This window comes from Rhinolophus ferrumequinum, chromosome 16, assembly GCF_004115265.2.
Source record: "Rhinolophus ferrumequinum isolate MPI-CBG mRhiFer1 chromosome 16, mRhiFer1_v1.p, whole genome shotgun sequence".
NCBI classification, from domain to species: Eukaryota; Metazoa; Chordata; class Mammalia; order Chiroptera; family Rhinolophidae; genus Rhinolophus; species Rhinolophus ferrumequinum.
In genome coordinates, this window is record NC_046299.1 from 56078755 (window position 1) to 56101744 (window position 22990).

A 22990-nucleotide genomic window follows, 5' to 3' on the forward strand; every position below is an offset into this window, starting at 1 on the left:
GGGCGCTGCCCACCATCCCTTGTGGGATTTGAGGCAACCTTGTGGTTGAGAGCCCACTGGCCCATGTCGGAATCGAACCAGCAGCCTTCGGCATTAGGAGCACAGAGCTCCAACCGCCTGAGCCACCGGGCCAGCCCCCAAAATTGCTTTGAATGGTGGACTAGGCGCTGGCGTCTGTGCATAGCTTCCCAAGGGGAGTACTTCGAAGGTGACCGTAGTGATATTCAGCAATGAGGTATGTAGCACTTTTTCTAGGATGAGTTCGCGAACTTAATTATCAGACCTCATCCACAGCTTTAGGGAATAGGCCCTATTACGGTCCCTGAAAAGCCCCCTATGTACCTGCTGTATATTTTCAACTTTCCCCCAGGGCCCTGCGGCTCAGTTCTGATTGGATCCTGGGACGCCCGGGTTCTGGATCCTGTCCACAGAGCCTACTGCTGGGGATAAAGGCTAGAGAGGATAAGCTGGAAAGTGTCCAAGTACCTCAAAGAAAGAGTGTTTCCTAGAGTGTGGAGCTCAGAATCGCTGGGGATGGGGTTGGGGATGGTGCCTATTTAAATTTCAGATTCCCGGGCCCATCCAGGTTGAAGGGCCCAGGATGACAGGCCCAGGCATTTGCATTTTTAGCGAGCTCTCAGGTGATTCTCATGCATGATGATGCAGTTACCCAAAGTCTGGTCCATAGTCAAGCAGCATCGGGAGCATGTTGGAAATGCAGATTTTGGGGGCCCATCCCAAACCTGATTCAGACCTTGTGCGAGAGGGACCCAGCAGCCTGGCTTTTAACAGCCCAGCAGATGGTTGTTTTGCAGACTGAAGTGGAAAAGCACCAATGGAGCCAGAGGGGCCACAGCTAGATGTAATTAGGTGCACAGCTGCAGGTAGATGGGCCCAGCGAGGAGGGAAGGGGAGTGTTGGTGCTGCAGTGGCCCCAAAGGAGGCAGGACCAGAGACTGGAAGTTCCCCGGATCCCGCTTTCTAAGAATTGGAGCAAACCTGAAAGAGGCCAGCTGTCTGCCCTGTGTCACCGTGGCAGAGCGCCTGACCAGAACTGACATAGAACGGGGATGTGCCCTGGCCCGTCAGAATCGCAGCAGCAATGGGAAGCATCCCCACCCAGACACCGTTTTACTTTGTGAAAGGACAGAAGTAGGAACACGGCATTGGAGAGCACAGGAGGTGTGATACTCCGGGCTGCTGGAGAGAAAGCACACTGCTGGATTGTACTGCACTGTGCTCCCTTCTCTTGTGGGCAGTGGGGTTGGATAGGCATTGGGAGGGGCAGGTGGGGGGCCCCTGGGAGCCCTGCCTGAGCTCCCCTCTGAGCCAGGATATGGCAGCCCCGGGGTCCCAGGAATGACTTCACCAAGAACAACAGGCCCTGATGGTGGCTTCTTTTGAGAAGTGGAGGCCAGTTACCCAAAGACTGGATGATGAATAGACCTCTTAATTGTCAAAAAAGGGAAGAATGTGGACATTGTGAGTCAGCTGCATGCGGATTCTTGCAGCCTCCCAGGATGAGTGATAGCTGGGTAGTCCCTGGGAGCCAGGGTGGGTTGCCCCAAGCTCTCTGGCTGGTTTGCTTTTCTCCTGGGGGTTATTAGAAGTCAAACTGGAGGGCTCTGTGCATGGAGATGGGCTAGAACCCTCATTTGATGGAGGTCCTCTTTATCCTATTGTGAACGCCATGGGGAAATGTGTGCTGGGTTGTGGTGGAGTTAGGTGGCCAGATAGGTGGTTGAGTACTGGTACCCTCTGTCGTCAAGCCAGGGAGTGGTCAGCAGTGACAGTTCAGGAGTGTCCATCCCTGGCCCTTTCTCTATGGGGGGATATGAAACAGCTAAGTGAGAGCCCTCTGAGATGTTTGCTGTCTGTCGGAATCCCAGATGACAGTAGGTTATAACCCCAGGCAGAAGGTAAGGGAGGAATTTAACCACAGGTCTCCATTTCCCAGAACCCAAGTGTTAGCAGCCCTGGGAGGTGGGGAGCAGGGAAGGGGTGGTCGGTCCTACCCTGACCTCTCCAGAACACACCTGGGACTTCTGGTTCTAAAGAGACTCACAGAAGGAGAAAGGAGTGGGTCACAGACTCAACTATTTCAGGCAGGAAGAAATGGTGGGGAAAGTGACTTGTTTCAGGAGAAGAAATTTGGAGCTCTCTTGGGGAAAGGGGAAGCCCCAGGGATAAAGGACTGCTCCTTGGACCTGGGATTACACCCGGCTTATGGGGCACTCCAGGGCAGAGCTCATTGCCAGGGGACAGATTCTGACTGTTGCCAGGAACTCTGAAACCCTGATGGGGGTGAGTGCCATCACCCTAGGAGCAGGCTGAGGCTGGCCAGGCGGGGAACACCCAGGTGGGGAATACCAGTTGCCGAGTCTCATGATATATTTATAATAATGCTAACCCCAGGCCCAGAGCGGGGCTGCCTCAGACTGAATAGACCCTGTGTGAGTTATTCAAATCTTGAAAGAACAGCCACAGCCTGCAGTGAGCTCAGAAATCCCCACCTGAATTGGGCCTTTTTTAAAGTTGTTTTTTAAATGGTCGGTACATACATGTGGCAAAAAAAAAATGCAAATATATAAACAGTAAGTTCATTTCTTCCCCCAGTTTTTTTCTCGAAAGGCAACCAGTATTACCCAGTTTCTTGTTTATTGTTCCAGGGATGGTCTCTCTGCATATATATACACACATCACTAAGTTTGTATGTTTGTGTTTTCTTTTTTAAAAGAAATAGCTTGGTATGATACCTTGATTAATAATGGTGACCGTTTCATATCCCCATATAGAGAGCTGGCTAATTCTAAAATAGTTGAGTATACATTGTATGGCTCTGTTGTGATTTATTTCACCAGCCACTTATAGGTGGACCTTTAGGAGTTTGTTTTGTAACAATGCTGCAGTCAAATCCATGTGTACATGTCATCTCACACGGGTGTATCTGTGAAAGAGATTTCCAGAAGTCGAGTTTTTGGGTCAAAGAGTGTGTCATTTTTACTTTTGACATCTCTGGTTTTAATTGGCAATTCTCAGCATATTAATGAGTGAACATCTTTAATCTTTAGTTCTTTTTCTATAATTGCCTGTTCACATCATTTGAGTTTCTCTGGTCATTATTGGTCCTTTTCTTATTGTAAAATATTTTCCCTAAACTTGTCATTTCTCTCGTCTTGATGGCTTTTTATTTGTTTCTTATCATGCAGAAGTTTAATTTTATATCTTTGGGGTTCGGGACCACTTGTTACATTTAAATCGTCGGTCTGGGTGAAATTTATTTTGGGGTATGGAACAGGGTAGCATCCAGGTTTTGTTTTGTTTTGGGTGTTTTCCCCATCTGGCTGTGGCTGGGGCCTTGTGACCTCATTGCTCTGGGAAGAGATGAGAAGTGGAAGGGGGCATCTTTGGTGCCCAAAGCTTCTGCATAGCGGTGATCTCCAGAAAGAAAGGTGGCAGGAGCACAATTGCAGCTCATCTGTTCTCTCACAGGGGACTTCCTCTTTCCCCCATCAGAAGGTTCCTGAGCCATCCATCATTCAGATCCCAGGGGTGTGGGGTTCTGGCCGAAGGGTCAGGCCCAGGGCAGGGCCTGGTGGGCTTTGTGCTGACCTTCCACCAGCCACAGAAGAGTCAGCCTGAGGTCAGCACCACTGGAATCTCAACCATCACACCGCAGTGTGCAAGAGAAAGGGTCTTTGGCCTACCCGCAGGTAGCCAGTTCTAGCTCTCTCCAAGGTCACTTGGCCATCATCTGGCCTCCCATGGTCTTGCCTACAGTCACCTCTGGGCCCACTCACCAAAACAAATGACCTCACCCGTTGGGCTGAGAACCAGGCCCACCCTGTGGGAACTGATGGCACTTTAAGAAAGTCCTTCCGCTTTCTTGGAAACAGCATGCCCAATTCACCAGCATAGCCAGGAAGGGCAAGGAGGATTTTGTAGATGGAGAGCAGCCTCTTGACCAGTGTTTCTCAAAGTGGAGCCCCAGGACCAGCAGCATCTCCTGGGAACTTGTTAAACATGCAAATTCTGGTTCTACTGACTCAAACCCTGCGGTGGAGCCCACCACTGTATTCAACAAGCCCTCCTAGGGGTTCTGGTGCACTGCAGTTTGAGAACCAGTGGTCTATGCTGGCTTGGGGCCCAGGGCGACCAAGGTGGGCTTACCTCGGGCCAGAAATGTGATTGTTAAGGGCGCCTGCGTGTTTCCTCACACACCCTCACCTGTCATTAGTTGCCCCTGCAAACTGCAGCAGCCATTGATTAGCAGGAGTAGGCAGGTTTCATGGCAGTCTCTGGGAGGCTGCTGTCACCACCAATCTGTGTACCTTCTGGGTTGTTTAATCGTCATGGGACACGGCAGAGAGATCTGTATACAAAGGGACTTTGTGAGAGCAAGTATCCCACTCAGCACCAGCAGGCAGGAACCTCGGGTTCCAGGCCTTTCTCCTTCCTTTACTACTGACATGCAAGTCACGTACCCTTTCTGAGCTCCACCTGCCTCTTAGAAACAGGATAGTGCTACCTCACCTGCCTGATTCCAGATCCTGGATCAGATGAGCCCTCCTGAGGTCCCTTCTTATTTCGGAGAACAGTGATTCCATTTCAGGATCCCTCGCTGGATGAACCAGACGTTGGGGAATGAAAAGTGTAGCCTGGTTAGAGAATGAAAAGTGTACGCTGGAGCTGATCCAGTCTGGGGGCCTCTGTGAGAATTTGGGGTCTGCAGGTTGGGCACAGGGAGACGGGGGCTCTGGTCCCCTATTGTATGGATGGTGGTAAGGACACTGGAAGAAAAAGACAAACAGACCTGGATCCCTGAGAATGAAGCAGTGTGCTCTCTCCTGAAGCAAGAGCACAGCTCTACACATAAGCAGCCTTCCTTGTCAGGAGAGGTGGGAGGGAAGCTTGGGTGAAAGGGGTTTTCACGGTAACCCACTGCTTATGGATGGTGAATCCTGTCGTGTTGGGTGTGGATGTGAGTCTGGCCCTGCAGACAGTGTCTATTTCTAGCTGGAGGCCCTGGCAGGTAGAGGGTAAACGGGTTGCCACAATCTAGCCTGATGCAGCTTGTCCTGCAGGGGCCTGGCTTGTGGGTGTTGCTGTTTACCCAAGAAGTTGCTGGTAAGGCTGTTAAGGCTGGCAGAGCCTGAGTGGCATTCCTCTTCCTTACAGATCTAACCATGAGCTACCCAGGCTACCCCCCGCCCGCAGGCGGCTACCCACCAGCTGTACCAGGTAAGAGGGTCTGAGGGATGGGAGAGGGGGGATGCCCTCTATGCTCCGTGTCCAGGAGGAGTAAGAGTGCTTTCCAGTCATTTCCTCACTCCCATAATCCTCAGCAGTGCAGCGGCGGGCGGAGTGGGCTGCAGGACAGCATGGACCGTGAGGCCCGGAGAGGCCTGGGCTTGAAGCTGCCTCTGGAAGCCCAGGACTGGGTCTCTGACTTACTAGCTATAGCAGTGGGCAAGTGCCTTCTCTTCTCTGGCTCAGTTTTCTTTGCAAATGGCTTCAGGGATCGTTTCCTCACTGGGCTGTCCTGAATATTAAGATAGCCAGGTAAAGCCTCTGGCACCGTGTCCTGGAAGCACTGTTAGGTGACTTGTCACTTCTCCTACCCTGTGCTCAGGATGCATGGTTTGCAACAGCAGGTTCCGCTGCCGAGAGAGGAAGTGGAGGCAGTCACTAAGGGTCAAATGTTCCTGCTACCGTGACTACCGTGTTTCCCCCAAAATAAGACCTAGCCGGACCATCAGCTCTAATGCGTCTTTTGGAGCAAAAATTAATATAAGATCCGGTCTTATATAATATAATATAATATAATATAATATAATATAATATAATATAATACTGGGTATAATATAATATAATATAATATAATACTGGGTATAATATAATATAATACCAGGTCTTATATTAATTTTTGCTCCAAAAGACACATTAGAGCTGATTGTCCAGCTAGGTCTTATTTTCAGGGAAACAGGGTACCAGAAACTATGGGCTGATACCACGAGGCTGCACCAGCTGGTGAGGTGATCAGAACCTGGCCGGGCCACAGTGCTGCTCTTCACACTTAGAAGTCATCTTCTCTGGCCTTGGCTCTTCCTGGGTTCCTGAATTGAGATTTGGTCCCCAGGGTAGGAAAGGAAGCCTGAGGGCTTCTGGGACAACGGGGAGAGAAGAGACAATTCCAGGCTGGTCATCCTGAGGTTGCCAGAGCTGCGCTGCCCATTGCCGCACAAGACCCCTGGGCACATTCATTTCCCTAGAGCTGAGGTCCTTGGGTCTGGGCTCAGAGGGCCCTGCAGGCCATTTGGACCCACCTTCCCATTCAACAGCTGAAGGACAGACCTGGAGGTCGGAGGCAGCTCAGCCAGTGTCTCATGGCTTATCGGGTTGAGCTGGGCCATTTTGTGCTGAACAAGCCCTAGCCCAGATCTGCCAGCACTGGCCTCAGTCCCCTCTCTCTTGTAGGAATCCTACCATCCATACCCTACCATTGCCACCTCTGTCAGCACCTGAGCAGCAAGAGAGGGAGCAGGCAGGTGATTTAGATTCCAGGAAGACTGTCCTGAGTGCCTTGGACCCCCGGAGCTGAGAAGCCAAACTTGTGGCTTCCAGGGCCTTTTTGCTGCTTAGAATAGAAATGTACCTAACAGGCCAGCGGCCCGAATGATGACCAGTGACACTAACTGTCATGTTGCTCGTCACAGTGACAGCTGTAACATAGAGCTGATCGGCCACCCAGCTAAGCCCTGCGTGTGCATTTCCTCTCTCAGTCCTCAGCACAGCAACTTGAGGCAAACACTAATTCTTATCTCCTCTGCTGAGAGGACTCTGAACTAGCATGCTGAGTGCCTTGCCCCAGGGCTCATACCCTGGCTCTGCTGGTATCAGAACTGGGGCTTTTCACTGCTGTTTCCCTTCTGCCCCACTTACAAGGATGATGTCTGTTTTCTGTGACCCAGCCCATCTTCCTCTATCCTCCCATCCTGCTTCTCCTGCCTCTTACACACCTGTGATAGCAAACAGAGTCCCCCCCCCCCCCCGCCATGCTTTTGCATCTCCCTGGATCCTCGGTGCTCCCTGAGCTCACTGCCGTCATGGGCTCGGCAAGGGCCCTGAAATGACCTGTCCCTGTGTCGCACTCCCGCCCCACAGTGGTGAGCCCCCGAGGACAGGTCTGCCCTTGGCCCTCCTCCGTCTCCGTAGCCCACAAAGGGAGTGTTTGCTGAAGGCTCCCTCTTCTCTTTCTCTGGCAACAGGATTGGATTAGATTTTCTTGCCTGGGGTTTCCCCGTGGCCTGCAGCGCTGTCCCCGAGCCCTGCTTGGCCTCCCCTCCTGACCACCTGGGAGCTTGCTGTCTCTGCCTTTCCTGTTACGAGGGCCAACTGTGAAAGCTAACAGGCTTGGTGTTGCTTTCAGGTGGCGGACCCTGGGGAGGTGCTGGCTACCCCCCGCCCAGCATGCCCCCCATTGGGCTGGATAACGTGGCCAACTACGCAGGGCAGTTCAGCCAGGACTACCTCTCGGGAATGGTGAGTCCAGCCCTCCCACTGGCTGCCCCTGGGCTGCCCCTGGGCCCACCCCCTTGGCCAGAGGGATAAAGGCTGCTGCTATCAGAGGTGTCCGAGTGTGTGTTACCTGTGAGTGCTGAGTGTGTAGGATACACGGGGTTTCTTCAGGGCTCCCACCTCCTGTCTCTCGCTGCGTTTTGATTTGCCCAGCTGTGAAATCAGGGAAGGGGAATGCATTGGGCCGCACGGTCTCTCGGGTCCCTTTCGGCTCTGGGGAATTGGGTAGGGGTGGTGCCTACACAGAATGTGTGTTGAGTACCTTCTGTATGAGCTTAGCGTGTGGTCAGCAGGGAGGTAAGAGTGGGTACGTGCGTGCGCATGTACCGTGTATACGTGTCCACATGCATGTCTGTATTTGTGTGTGTGTCCATATGAATAGCTATTCTGGTCGGGCCTGAGAGTGGGTGACGTACCATGGACAGACAATGCTACTTATGTTGATTTGCTTTTAAAATAGTATTTTTTTGTAATCGGGAAACAAATGTATGCTCAATGGAAACAGTGCAGCCAGTAGGCCGTCTAATTTGTTCCACGCCCATTCTGGGCATGGGATATGTGAGTAAAACAAAGCACAGTCTCATCCCTTGAGTATTTATCTCCACTGGGAAGAGACAGCGGTCACCATAAGTAAACCGTGTGGAGTCAGAGCCAGTGTGTGGGCTTTGGGCACAGGAGCAGGTCGGGCTCAGCAGCACAGGGGAGGGCCTGTGGGATAGTGTCAAGGTGCTGAGACGCTGCCTGAGCTCTGCGTGCAGGTCCTGGGAGCCCGCTGCAGGGCTCGGGGAGGGAATGAAGAAGGACAAGGCTCCCTCTTCTCTTCCTCTGGCAGCGGGATTGGGTTAGACTTTCTCGCCTGGGTGTTTTCCGTGTCGTCTGCAGTGCTGTCCTGGGGGCCCTGTTTGGTGTCCTCGTCAGTCTTAGGCTCTGCTTTCTGGACTTTCAGGCGGCCAACATGTCCGGGACGTTCGGAGGAGCCAACGTGCCAAACCTGTACCCTGGGGCCGCTGGGGGCGGTTACCCTCCAGTCCCCCCTGGGGGTTTTGGGCAGCCGCCTTCCACCCAGCAGCCTGTTCCTCCATATGGAATGTACCCATCCCCTGGCGGAAACCCACCCTCTGGGATGCCTTCATACCCACCATTCCCAGGGGCCCCTGTGCCAGGCCAGCCCATGCCACCTCCTGGACAGCAGCCCCCAGCGGCCTACCCTGGGCAGCCACCAATGACCTACCCTGGGCAGCCCTCAATGCCCCCTCCTGGGCAGCAGCAACAGCCGGTGCCAAGTTACCCAGGATATCAAGGGTCCGGGACCGTCACCCCTGCCGTGCCCCCATCCCAGGTGAGTGCCAGCCCTGCAGTCCCCTCAGTCCTGGCCCTTCCCCAAAGGTCCAAGACACATGACCCAGTCTCCGCTGCTAGCAAGGTCAGGGAAGGTGTGAAGGAACAGGGCGGGGCTCAGTCCTCCAGCCATAACTTCTTGCTTTAACAGTGTCGCTTTCTCACAGACTCTCAGCCCCCGTGTGTATCCCTGAAGACCTAGGGAGCTGCCATGTCTCTCCCAGTTTGGTTAGACGTTCTCTGTGCGAGTTGGGTCTGAGTGTCCTGGGGTGTTCTTCGTTCCTCTGTCGTTTACCGCCTGGGCTCTGTGTTCTGTAAGAACCGCGCAGGCCACTGGGCCCAAGGCTTCCTACCCAATGGCTCTCAGTCTTCAACCCCTGGCTGCTCCCTCCCAGGCTGGCTTCAGAGGATTTGTAAAACCTCCTTTGGGTAGAGAAGATTGTTTGCAGCTCCGCCAGTGCTGCTCTTGGCTCATTTTGGAGAGCAGTCCATGTTTGCAGAACCTAGGATTCATTGCCATGGTTACATAGCCAAGTCAGCCAAGCACAGGGCTAGTGGTATGTGCTTGATGACTATTCTTAGACAGAGGGTCCCCTCTCCTCCTGGCCCCCACGCCTGCCCTGTTCTCCATCCTCCCTCCCTGCTTCCTACCTCATCTTCTCTGAGCTTATCTCCTTAACTCCGTTGAAAATCAGTTTGTATTAGCTCTAGAAGATAATCCACCAGGAGACTGTTTAGTCAGCAAAATTCAAGTTTGCCAAGGAGCACAGCTGTCAGTGTCAGGAAGAAGTAAGGCCGGCAAACAGGTTGCAGAGTCTAGGAAGCAGTGCCAGGAAACCGGTGCTGGTCTCGGAGGTAGTCTAGCTGCATATACCATCGTGAAAGTGGGACACCTGTATCCCCCAGAGGGAACACCGTTTTCTGATTTGCACCACGGTGCCCTGTGGACTAGCCAGCCACTGTTAGGAGGACCTCACGTGTGCTGTGGTGGTGAGGCATTGAGGAGAAGCCTGTGGCCCCGGCACCTTAAGCAGGGACCCGGGCCAGCCCTGGAGGACCTGGGTGTCGGGCAGATTTTCAGCATCAGGACTCAGCTATAGGTGGGCTCCTAGCTGTGGGAGCCAGGCAGAAGCTTTAGTGCTAGGACACGAGGACAGATAAGAGTCACGTTAGATCCCCTCAATGTAGAGTCCTCTGTGCTGATGATCGAGAATTCCTTCAGGTACCCCAGCTTTCAGAGCAGAGGTCATTCCCAGAACCTGGGGTGGAAGAGTCTCACATCTGGGAGATGCCACATCTCACCTAAGTCTGTTTGTCCAAGCAGTTTGGAACACGAGGCACCATCACAGATGCTCCTGGCTTTGACCCCTTGCGAGATGCTGAGGTCCTGCGGAAGGCCATGAAAGGCTTTGGTGAGAGTTCCTGGCAGCTCAAGTGCTAACCACCCCACCCCTGTACCCAGGGTGGTTACCCAGCAGCTCTGTGGGCTGGGGTCGCTGGGTGGAGGCAACGTGGCCCAGTGGCGATGGACCAGAAGGTGGATGTGGGGTACAGTTGGGGCGCCCAGGAGAATGGGAGGACCCATACCCAGGGAATCTCCAGCTGCAGAACATCCCCACAACCCCCAGCCCTGCCCACTCCCACCTCTTCTTCCTCTAGGGACTGACGAGCAGGCCATCATCGACTGCCTAGGAAGTCGTTCCAACAAGCAGCGGCAGCAGATCCTTCTGTCCTTCAAGACAGCTTACGGGAAGGTGAGAGAGTGTGTGTGTGTGTGTGTGTGTGTGAAAAAACACACACGTAGGGAGGGTGCACAGGGAGGCCCGGTCCTTCCTGAATCGAAGCATATCCTCCAACACCGCCCTACTCACCCCTGCTTTTCCTTGGGGCCAAGTGGGCCTACATGTCCTGGATTAGACGGTGCTGCCCATTTAGCCAGCGGCCTCTTGGCTGATGACACCTTCTAGGGGTGGAGGATGCGCTGAGGGAGAAATCCCAGAGTCCTTAGGGCAGTGAGGTTTGCTGAGAGGTGCCCAGAGATCTGGGTTCCCGCCCTGACTCTGCCACCACTCACCGGGACCCTGGGCAAGTCATTTCCCCTCCACACCCCCCCGACCTGTGTCACCCCCTGGGAACCCTGGCTGCTGTCCCTGCCCTCTTAACAGCCACGCTGGGAGGTTCAGCTGGTAGAAGGTCTTTGAAGGAAAAGGCTTTGAGTACTGAACAAATGCAAGGGGGACATATTTCGAGCTTTTGGGATTTTGAATCTTAGAAAGGTAAAAACTGGGTAAATATTGAATAGGCTAGCTTCTAGCCCCGTGCTTCTCCAACATTAATGTGCCACGGACCCCCTGGGGGTGGGCTCCAATGCAGACTCCGATTCTGCAGGTCTGGGCTGGGGCCTGAGATTTGGCTTTTCTGCTGACGTTCCCAGTCCTCAGATCTGGGATATTAGTCACCTTCTAGGGAATCTCAACATAGGGTTTTTTTGTTTCTTTGAATATCCAATCAGGATTTGATCAAAGATCTGAAATCTGAACTGTCAGGAAACTTTGAGAAGACAATCTTGGCTATGATGAAGACTCCAGTTCTCTTTGATGTTTATGAGACAAAGGAAGCCATCAAGGTTTGTTTGTGTGTGTGCGTGTGTGTGTTTACACGTGTGGACACAGCCCAGGGGAAGGCCAGGACCGCATGGTGTATCTTAGCTCACTCACTAGCTACTGTTGCCACTGCGGCCCTAGGACCCCTCAGGCTGGAGTCCAAGTGCTATATATAGAAAGGGGGACTTTCGGTGACTTTTGCAAGAGGCAGATGAGGTGTCATTCATTGTCAGGCAACATCTAAGTCTCTCCCCGTCTTAAAAACATGGTGGGAGCTGCGGTTGTAGAGAAGCTAGTGGTGCAGTGACAAGGACGGGTGCGAGGGTGGGGTCATCCTCATTCATTAGGACTCTGCAGCTAACAGAACACCCTAGGGGACTTGAAGCAGAACAAAGTGGAGAATCGGTTATGAGGATAGACACGAGCAGCCTGTTCCTTTACCTATCGGCCGTAGAAGAGACCAGCTGCCCCTGAGTCCAGATGCCAAATAGGGGGCAGGTTCAGATGGGCTTAGCCTGGTTCTCTATGTCGCCCGACCCATTCCCCCAGTGATGGCCGAGGGAAGGGTCCTCTACATTCCATACGCTCCTGGGGCTCCCAGGACCCACAGCAGCTATCCTGTGGATGGGGAGGGCAGCTCCCACAGAAGGGGAATCCTGGGCATCAAGCAGGTGCTTCAGAAGGAATCTCACATTCCTCAGAGGCCTGATGGACACGACAACTTTCCCTGCCCCCGGGAGGAGAGGCAGGGCATTCAGTGTGGGAGGGAGAGAGGCCTCCATTGAAACACGCTACGAGCTTTCTCCTACAGAGGGGGTCAGGAGGCAGTTGGGGAGGGCACCTGGGGGTGGCTCCCAGACCTCTGTCCAGTCCCCACCGCCAGCCATTCATGGGGTGGTGGCGGTTGTGGGGTGCTGGAAACAACACAGGTTTGAGGTCAGCTGTCACTGACTAGCTGTGTGGCCTCGAGCATCTGTAAAATGGGAATGTGGTTGCTCTCGTGTGATGTATGGTTGAGCACTGAGCCAGGAGGCTGACGGAAGCACTTTGTCAACTCGAATAAGTCACTAACAGTAATCATAAAATAGCTAACTCTGTTGTGCTTCCTGTGTGACAAGCACTGTTCTAAGTGCCTAAGTGCTTTACTTACGTAACTCACTCAATCCTTGCACCTTCCCTGTGAAGTAGGTCTTAGTATCACTTCCACTTTATTACGGACAAGGAATCTGAGGCACAGAGAGGTTAAGTAACATGCCAGAGACACACAGCTAGCCAGAAGCAGAGCCGAGCTTCAACCGACATAGAAACTGGGCTAGTGACCCTGTCCCTGAAGTGGTCATCCCTCACGCTCATTGCTGCCTTTTCTGAGATGTCTCCAGAAGCTCCACGTTCCACTCTAAGACTCGTTTTTCCACGTGTCCACTCTTGCTTTAAACCCATTTTGTCAGTTGTTTCTCATCTCATTCCTGGAATAAAACAGTTCTGGATTCACGTCTCAGCCCACGATGTACTGTGTGGCCGTGGACACAAGTCACTGTACCTCTCTGGTTTTCAGTTTCCTGGTGGGTAGACTGGGGATGAACCTTCCCGTGATCTCTACTCATCATCCTGTCACTGTCATTATCTGGTGCTTTCCTGGGGCTGTGGAAGGGAGCTTGGCTGCTCTCTGCAGCAGCAGCACCAGGGGCGTGTCTCTGTTAGTGGCTTCTGTTGTTGGGCATTGTACCCTGGGGGTAGGGCAGTGGCATGGCACCTGTTCTCTTTCCTGGGTGCCAGTGAGGGAGCTGTAACGAGCCTGTGGTTTCTTGTGTTCCCACAGGGGGCTGGCACCGATGAAGCCTGCCTGATTGAGATCCTTGCCTCCCGCAGCAACGAACACATCCGGGAACTGAGCAGAGCCTACAAAACAGGTTAGGCCTGCCCGAGGCCCTCGACCCTCTGCAGATCCCTGTGTGTCCGGGGCTTGGCCACACCCTCTCCCAGGGCCTCTATTCCTTCCTGGCATTCTTACCACCTCATCTTCTGCCCCAACTAGCACATGGGGCTTTGATCCAAGACCCAGCCCTGCCTCTGTTTGCACACAGGTCAGGACTAAGGTAAGGGAAGGCTAGGAGAACATCTTGGGTGTGGTTTGGGCCGAGGCTGACCAGAAGCCAGATCAACTGGAAGGTCCTAGCCCCTCCTGAATCTTCAGTTATGTGGCCCTGGAGAGCCCTGTGGGCCACCTTTCTCCTCGGGCCCAAGATCCCAGGCCCTTCTCTTGCCAGTGCCCTCTGTCTGTGGGGCTACAAGGTGGGCCTTCACTGTGTCCCTCAGAATTCAAAAAGACCCTGGAGGAGGCCATTCGAAGCGACACATCAGGGCACTTTCAGCGGCTCCTCATCTCTCTTTCTCAGGTACCTTTCCCACGACCGCTCAGAGCTCAGGGCTGGAGGTGGTGGGGGATGGGTGGGGATCTGAGCCAGGAGGGAAAGGAGCAGGGAGGGGGTGGTACAACTCCACAGAGTGACCCTGACTACACAGCCTGCTTCCTTTCAGGGAAACAGGGATGAAAGCTCAAATGTGGACATGTCGCTCGTCCAGAGAGATGTCCAGGTGAGTGCGATGGCCAGACCAGGCACCCCACCTAGGCTTCCTAAGCTGGGGTAGGGATGGAGGGGGCCCTTTTCTTGCTTCGCAAGGGAAGAGCTGTGGGATGGAAACACAACCAGTAAGGAAATAAGGAGTGGGTTCCAGATGCTGTGACTTTCAGACAGTCTCTGCTGCGTGTCAACTGTGTGGCCCTGAGCAGTTCACCCAGCCTCTCTGGGCTTCGGTTTCCCCACCTGGAAGAGGGAACACAGGAGATAAGAAATATCACAGCAGTTGGTAGGTCACAGTTATGGATGTGGGACTTCATGTGACTTCGTACTTACCCTGTTTGGTTGCATATACCATTATGTTTGCAGATGGACAGAATTCACACTTGCCTGTGAAACTTGACAGTTTGAGCCTGGAAACCAGCCATCCCATTAGTTGTGCAACCTTAGAATTCTACCCTTTTCCCCGGCCTGGTGTGAACTTCCGACAAAAGCGGGGGAAAAGTCACCATTTCTTCTCTTTGTCCAGGCATCTGAGTACCTGTCTAGAGGAGTGTGGGTTTCCCGCTAATGAATTTAGACCACAGTAGTTCTGGCTGGAGAGATCCATGGCTTCCTGGTGGGGTGGAGCTGGCCGTACCTCTCTCCCTCTTCACGGCTCCTGCCACCACCGGCAGGGCATTGCCCAGGAATTGCCCGTGGTCTCCTTATCTCGCCTGTCTGCCAGGTTGAAGAGGACCTCTGTGGACTGCTCTCATGTTAGGACTAGAAGAGAGCCACTCTTATGGTCTGGTCCATTTGCTTTCCAGATGGGGAAACTGAGGCTCAGAAAGGCTGAGCACTGTACCCAGAGATACGTGGAGGCAGAGCCCAGACTCCCGGCTTTGTTCTCTGTGCAGGCAGCACGGACCCCCTGGTCCCAGACACCCTCCTGCAGGGTTGGCCTTAACATCTGCCTGCCTTGAGACATCCATTCTCATTTCCAGACTCATGGCTTGACACCCTCAGAGCTCTTGGGCTCTGGCGTGGGCCCCATTGGGAATTTTCCTGTTCTTATTTCCCATCTAGGCTATTTCCCAGCTGAGGCAGAAAGTGCCTCAGTTTCAAGGTCTTGTGTCTGCTGCTCTGCCTTCTTCGTTCTGGACCTGCTCCTGTCTTACCTTGACAGTAGGGTCTCTGAGCCCCTGACGGCCACCCCTGCGTATCAGTGGCTTTAGCTCCAAGAGCTGCTCCCTGACGCTGGAAGGCACTTTCAAGCCACCTCGTGCAGGGGTTGCAAATTGGCAAATATTTTGGGCTCACACTTTCCAAAGCTTAACAGGCAAGTGCAAATTCTGCCCATTTTGCAAACATAATGGCATATGCAACCAAACACTGGGAAAACCCCTATCACGTGAAACCCCGCATCTGTAACTGATTTATAAACTGTTGTAGTAGTATTGTCTCACATGTTCCTTCTTATAGATAGGGAAGCTGCTTTTATAGATTGGGAAACTTGACATAGAAATCAGTTTCTGGCTCCTCATGAGACATGGATGTGGCAGCGGTGAGCCTGCATTCCCCTGTCATTGTACTCAGCTTGTGCTGAGGCGTAACCGGCCCTCCCTCTCTGTGTTAGCTTTGGTCCCCACCACTCTCTGGCCTTACAACTGGCCTGTTTCCCTTGAGTTACTCCACTGGCCCCTTTGGGCTTTCAGGTTTGTGATCCCAAATCTAATCCAACCTTTACATTGTAGAGATGAGGAAATGAGACTCACAGAGAGAGCCAGTGGCCTGTCTAGAGTCCCAGGGCAGGTTGGCCACAGAGCTAGGACTCAAGCCCAGGACTCTGGTTCCATTCTTTCCTTTGTGCTGCTGCTCCCTGGGTTGGGTTAAAGCTATTCCTTGCCCATGCTGGGCCTCAGTTCTGCTCCTGAGTTCTCCCCGGCCTCAGAATCCTCTGTGTTGCTCAGAGAGGGATGTGTGGACGGTATCTGGTTCCACACAGTGAGTGAAACACAGCTGAAGCACTGCTCCCATTTCCTTCCCCTCGACCTGTAGAGCCCGGAGTCTCTGCCCAGCTCTCATAGGTGATCTGGGCCTGGTGTCTGTGGTGAGGCCGGCATTGCACATCCATCTTCCCCTCTGTCTGTTCAGGAGCTGTACGCAGCTGGCGAGAACCGCCTGGGAACAGACGAATCCAAGTTCAATGCAATCCTCTGCTCCCGGAGCCGGGCCCACCTGGTGGCAGGTAAGGCAGTCCCAGGCCTCCCTGGGGCCAGGTAATGAGGGAAGACAAGATACGGTGGGGAAACGGATTGTAGGAACACTTGGTGGTTCCTTTCTGCATGGGGCTTTCACTTCCTTAAAAGAGCCTCCTGGTGGTGACTTAAAATATTAGCCGGTTTCCTGAGTTTCTGCTAGCATCCAGTTCTGGAGGAAAGCAAAGCAAGAGGTGAGGAAATGGCTGCCTGCTGTTGGCTGGTATCTTTATGTGCTAGAATGTGGGCTATTAGACTTGCGAGAACCCTCAAGAGCACCTAAGCCAATGTTTTCCAAAGTGTGGCATAAAAGTCATAAACAATTAATGCTGAGTAACAGTTATTCATTCATTCAACTTATATAAGTGGAGCTCCTGCACGTGCCAGGTCATGGAGCAGGTGTGGGAAGCAGTGGGGGACAGCGCTACACGATCTGTTCTGAGGGGACTCACCTTCTCGTTCAGGGAGACAGGCAGTAAGCGAAAACTAACTAAACTGCACCAGATGGCAAGTCATTTAGAGAAAAATAACTGTTAGAAATAGGCAGTGAGGGCGCTGGGCGGTGCTTGAGGCCGTGCTCCCGGCGGTAATGACATTTGAGTTAAAGACATGAAGTTGCTGCAGGTGCCGAGGCCCTGAGCAGGGGGCGCCCAGCGCGACCGAGAAGCCGTGAGAGGGCGTCGGTGAGGCTGGAGCAGAGGGGGTGAGTGAGAGTGGTCAGGTCAGAGATGGCAGCAGGCCCGGCTGACAACTGCGTGGACCTAATGAGGTTTTTAATCCTGAGTAAAACAGGAAGCCATCAAGGGTCTGAGTGGAGGAGGGACGTGATTTGACTTAGGTTTTGCAAATTCACTGGCTGTTGTGCCGAGAAGAGGGAAGGGGTTGATGGCAGAGCAGGACATCCATTAGGAGGCTGCTGCCGTGTCCAGAGGAGAAGTGGTGGCTTGGACCAGGTGTCAGGGGCAGGCGGTGAAAAAGGGGTGAGATTCTGGTCTTGTTTGATGAATTGGACGTGGAGTGTGAGAGGAAGCCGTCAAGGATATGACACAAGCATTTCTTCCAGCTGAGCCGGTGCAGGAATGAGATTGGGTGGGAAGCTGTGGACAAAGCAGGTTTTAGGAGGGGAGGAACCGGGAGCCTCGGGCTGGAGAGAATCAGGTCGGCAAGTGGGCTTCTGAGTCTGGAGGTCAGGAGAGCTCTGGCTAGAGATGGAAATTTGGGAGCGATGAATGGTTTGAGGGCGTGTGAGGCTCTGGGATGGCAAGAGCATTGTAATGGAGCATGAGTGAACATATTTTCATCTGAGTCATTTATTTTAATGGGTACAGAACATATAAGTAGCGCGTAGAACCCTGGTTTCACAAACGTTACTTAGAAGAAAAGAGGAGCTGACCTGAAGTTGAGTAATGAAAGCGGATACAGGCATAGCAAAAATCACAGCACTGATAAGCAAATGTCAGCAGTTTGGAGAACAGTGATAGGAACTGAGACCCAGGCTGGGGGAGAGGACATTTATATCCAGGGTCAGAGCTCGAGTAAGACCCAGGACTCCATGGTGCTACCTGCGTCCCTGGGAACCTAGTCACTTCCAGTGGGTGCTCCGCTCATCCTGTGTTAGCTGGGGAGCTGGAGGGGTGTTAGCTCACAGTCAGGTTGAGAAAGACAAGACTGACGCATGGAACAGTGGGGAGGGAATGGTGTAGACTGGAGAAGAGAGGGATCACTTGTGTGTGGATGGGGGATTAGGCACGATCTGGGTGAGCAGTCTGGTGAGGGCAGTCCTGGGCAGAGGAGCGCATGCGCAGGCCTGGGGTGCACGTGACCTGTGCATGAAGCACCTGGCTGACTTGAGCTTGGCAGGCATGGGCCGGGCGGCCGTCCAGGTGCCAGGGGCCTCCTCACCATGTGGCCGACGTTAGTTTGCTCTGGCTGCTGTAGTAAAACACCACAGGCTGGGTGACGTTAACAGGAATTGATTTTCTCACGGTTCTGAAAGCTAGAAGTCCAAGATCAAGGTGCCAGCAGGTTTGGTTGCTTCTGAGGCCTCTCTCTTTGGCTTGTGGATGGCCACCTTCTCGCTGTGTCTTCACGTGGTCTTTCCTCTGTGTGCACATCCCTGCTGTTCCCTTGTGTGTCCAAATTTCTTATAAGGACACCAGTCAGATTGGCTTAGCGCACACAGTAAGGGCCTTATCTCTTTACAGGTAATTAGGTATCTCCAAATTTTGTTACATTCCGAGGTCCTGGGGGCTAGCACTTCAACATATGAATAAGGAGGGAACCAGTTAAGGCCATACATAACATGTCCCTTCTCTCTTCCCACTAGTTTTCAATGAGTATCAGCGAATGACAGGCCGAGACATTGAGAAGAGCATCTGTCGGGAGATGTCCGGGGACCTGGAACAGGGCATGCTGGCTGTGGGTAGGTGTCTCGGGCCTGCCTTGCCTGCCCGCCTGCCGGCCAGGGACTGGCAAGCATTGTAAGCTTTCACAGTGCCCATCATGCTCTGGTTGAGGGGCAGTGCACGAAAGAAACACAGGAGCCAAGATTGCTAAATCCAGCATGCCTGCGTGGTGGAAAGTCATACTGCTTCCCGGATCACCACGTAGTTGTACCCCCAGCGGTCCTGGAGGTGTCTTGTTTCTGTTTCTTGTTTTTATTTCAAGTGTAGCTCTGGGAGGGGAGCTGCAGTGTGGGCATTAGTGGGAGAGCAACCGACGGCTGTGCTGGAGGAGATGACTCATATCCTACCATGTTTCCTCTAAAAATACCTCCCTGCAGGCAGTTGTCAGATGTTTGTGATAGAAACATGTGGTTGCAACAGCAACACATGCCTTTGCTAAAGCAAATCTGGCCTAGCTCCCGGGACGACGGGGTGCTTCTCCTGGTGTCCATGGCCTGTCCTTTAAAACCGGGCCTGACAGGCTCCAGGTCCTGCCTCCTGTGAGGGGCTGGCCCCTCTTTACAGTCACTTGGGAAAATCACGGTTTGCCCGTCTTTTGCTGTGCTTTTCTTGGAGCTCTCTGATGGGGCAGATGGTGACTCCTCCTCGTTTCCCTGTGTGCCCCCACAGTAGGTTTCATGGCCTGAGAACACTAGGGACACAGTCGTCCCCCTTGGGCGTGCTTTCTCCAGGAGGCTCACAGCGTGTCCAGTTTGCTCCTTGCCGCCTGAGCAACATCACTGTCCCGGGGCTTCCGTGCTCAGCTCCTTTCATGTTGGTTGCCAGGAAGGAGGTTGGGTTGGTGTCCAGGCTCTGCATGTTTCTGTTCCAAAGAGCTGGAGCCAAGACCAGCGATAATTGAGCTTGGAGGAGAAGGGGGAGAGGGAGATGGCTGCAGTGTTGGGTTAGAACTCCGGCTCCTAAGAGAAGAGGACACTGTACTCTGTGCCCTCTCGACTGACAGTTTCCAGCAGATCACGTTATGCTGTTTCTCCCTTCTAGTGAAATGTCTGAAGAATACCCCTGCCTTCTTTGCTGAAAGGCTCAACAAAGCCATGAGGGTACGTAACTCCCATATGCAGAGTCTGGGTGGGTGGTGTCTCAGCACCCCCTCCCCCCGTGACTGGGACCAAGGGCTCAGGGCAGGAGGCATGGGGAGAGCCATACCTCAGCAAAGAAGTCGGGGGCCCATGGGCAGGAGGGGACCAGAGTGTCTGGGGAGGGTGGGACGGTGAGGAGGCCCCTTGCTCACACCCTTGGTGTCCTCTCTTCAGGGAGCAGGAACGAAGGACCGGACCCTGATTCGTATCATGGTGTCTCGCAGTGAGACTGACCTGCTAGACATCAGAATGGAGTATAAGCGGCTGTATGGCAAGTCACTGTACCACGACATCACGGTACGGGCCTCTAGGGGGAACTGGGCTGCCTCGGGGTGTCCCTCGCCTGGGGACCTCCCTGGCCACCCCCACTGGCCCCTTTACCTCTCCTTCAGAACTCCCACATCTGGGCCTCTGCAGCTCATGAGCGTCTTGTTTGTGGGCCTGTACTTTCTCTCTTCATCTTAAACTTGTTCATCCATTTGCCCCCAAACCGATTGCACGCTCCTGGGGACACTCCCACCCGGGGTCCCCAGCATCCAGCACACCTGCTGCTCGGTGAATGGATGGGGAGGGAGCTCCTAACATTGGAGTCAGAGAAAACTCAGGACCTTCCCTCCTGGGTGCCGGCCTTCAGAGTCCCACCATCCTGTGATCCTGTCACTGTCACTGTCACTGAGACTCATGTCCCAAGGCTCCCTGGAGTGCAGCTCCTCTCACTATGAGGCACATCTTTCTCTCAGCTTTATTATGGCGGTGGCAGTGAGGGAGGCTGTTGAGCGTGACAGCTCTAGGGACAGGTCACGCTGTGGGGAGTGCAGTTTTGGCTTTTCTGCTTACTCGCTGTGTGATCTCAAGCAGCTTGCGTAACACATGGAACCCCATCCTTAGGACAGGTATAATAGTCGCTCGCTCAGGAGGGTTGAGTCTTGAGCAAGGCGGTCCGTGTAAAGCCTGTTGAGTGATGTGTGTTAAGTGTCTGACAAACCAGCTACTCTTTTTTTATCACCGTGTGCCGGAGCCAGTCTGGCAAAATGTATTCCTCTCTGGGTGGTCTGACGGATAAATTCTGAACTCCGATGAACCTTGCGGCGAAAGTCAGCATGACCAAGTTCTGATTTCAGACTTACTAGCATTTGATGTTGGGCATGTCACTGAGAGAGCCTAACCTCCATTTCCCTGGCTATAGAAGTGATGCTGTCGGTAGCAGACAATGAGTAATTAGCCACAAAGTATGTTCTGTCTGCCAGGGGGCAGTGGGCATCTTGAAGAAGCCAGAGGCCTTGCCCTCAGGAGGGAAATGATTAGAGAGAAATTAGCTAAGCGAGGCCTGGACTTCTGAGTTAACGCCCGTAGACTCAGATAGAGGAAGAGCAGTGTGACTTGGGATGCCCAAATGATAACAGCACCCCTACTGGAAGGTCACGTCACGGTACATTTCCTGAGTAGGACATACTGCTGCGTTATGGTATAAACCCACCTGAGCGCAACAAATATGCACTGGGAAAACGCTGCCATTAGTGAAAATTTTTGTGTTTATTTTTCAAGTTCTGGCTTTGATCATTGGGATGATTGTAGCTTTCTGGTTTTTAAACAGGAGTTGGGGAGGTTAAACTACATTGTCCCAGGCCTATGCCGCCCACGCTGCCTGTTGTGTGAGACTCTCGGCTGCTTTGGGACCTGTGTGATGGGGCATTTCCCTGGGATGGGGCCTGCCTCTCTAAGGGCACGGGGCAGAAGGAAAGGGGGAGCCAGGAGGCCCAAACTGGCCACACCTCCCTTAACTGATGTACTTGTTTTATGACCAGGGAGATACTTCAGGGGATTACCGGAAGATTCTGCTGAAGATCTGTGGTGGCAACGACTGAGTGCTGCCTGGTGGCTCGCTTCTTCCACCTGCCAGCAACGGTGATGCCAGGAAAAGGCCCAGAGAATGTCTGTCTGTTTCTGTCAAACCCACAAAATAACCCCCAGGTGTCCCAGTGCCCTGCCCTCCACGCTCCCCTCCTGGTCGCATATCGTGCTTGTGCCGAAGGGCCTGGGTTGGTCTGGAACTCTCTCAGGATGCCTTTTCCTCCCCACCCCTCACAGCCTGTTGCTGCTAAAGTAGATGTTTTGTTTCCTGACCCACACAATCATTCCCCTTTGCTTGTAGCTGAGACACTCGGCTTCATGTTAGTCATGTAATTTTATATGTTTATTTGGAGGCATTTTTTTTTCTGTTAGTCATTGCCAGACAGATGCATACAAGTCTCTTTGCTGCCATACACATTTTGGTGAGAGAGGTTGGGTGGGAAACACCATGTCCTCACTGAGGAGTGAAAGGGAGGACCTTTAAGGGTAGTCTTTGTATCTGGTAAGAATGTGTCATGAGCTTTGTTATTGCCAAATTCACTGCTTATTAGAAAAGAAAAAAAAAGAGGGCCAGAAAGTCATCTGTTCCTATTTCCATGTAAAACCATGAGAACAAACCCAGCTCCCTGCCAGTGACAGGGCTTCATGTAATTGAGAATGTGCCTTAAACCTGAATGTTGATAGCTAAAAGCTTTTTCTAAATTAAAGCCAGCCAGCTCTGGAACATTCTGGAAATGTTTTCCTGGTGCCAGCTTGTTTTCTTCTGCTTCAGGATTCTGCCCTGTATGCCCTGTAGCCCACGGGTTCCAGCCTTAGTAGTCAGTGAAAATTTATATGACTTTAAATAGAAATTTGTGCTCACGAAACCCTGAGCATAAGTAATTTTAAGAAACCCAGGTTGTACGTACACGAGAAAGGGACGTTCCTGAAATCCATGCTCGTGGCCCAGGCACTGATAGGCCGCAGGGATTTGGGTCACAGCAGACACAGTGAGAAGAAGGTAGGAAGGATGTGGTCCTTTCCCAGGTCCTGAAGGAGAGGCACAGGTAGGAGGGTGTGTGCATGACTCTTGGGGTGGGCCTCACAGTTGAGGGCCAGAGAGGCATAAGGTCAGCATCTTCCCTTGGGGACCCTTCAGTCTGAAAAGGGGGGTCCTGGTGGGCCCCTTGCCCCTTGGCTGATGGTGTTAGGAGAGGGCGACTCTAGAAGGGGCAGAGTTTCTAGAAATCACTGTCACGTCCAGAAGCCCAGAGCTCG

The 22990-nt window shown here is 53.0% G+C and overlaps 1 protein-coding gene across 2 annotated transcripts in view; it reads left to right on the forward strand.

Moving 5' to 3' along the window:
* ANXA11 (annexin A11) overlaps window positions 1-22468 on the forward strand; it is a 41211-nt gene extending 18743 nt beyond the window's left edge. For both annotated transcript variants that reach the window (XM_033130439.1, XM_033130438.1), the window contains 14 exons: window positions 5179-5241; window positions 7430-7542; window positions 8525-8917; window positions 10241-10328; window positions 10576-10670; window positions 11429-11542; window positions 13339-13429; window positions 13836-13915; window positions 14058-14114; window positions 16235-16328; window positions 18665-18760; window positions 19785-19843; window positions 20057-20179; window positions 21688-22468. In XM_033130439.1, coding sequence (XP_032986330.1) covers window positions 5187-5241; window positions 7430-7542; window positions 8525-8917; window positions 10241-10328; window positions 10576-10670; window positions 11429-11542; window positions 13339-13429; window positions 13836-13915; window positions 14058-14114; window positions 16235-16328; window positions 18665-18760; window positions 19785-19843; window positions 20057-20179; window positions 21688-21747 — 1518 coding nt within the window. In that variant the 5' untranslated portion in view covers window positions 5179-5186 and the 3' untranslated portion in view covers window positions 21748-22468. The remainder of the gene's footprint in view (window positions 1-5178; window positions 5242-7429; window positions 7543-8524; window positions 8918-10240; window positions 10329-10575; window positions 10671-11428; window positions 11543-13338; window positions 13430-13835; window positions 13916-14057; window positions 14115-16234; window positions 16329-18664; window positions 18761-19784; window positions 19844-20056; window positions 20180-21687) is intronic.
* The last annotated feature ends 522 nt before the right edge of the window (window positions 22469-22990 follow it).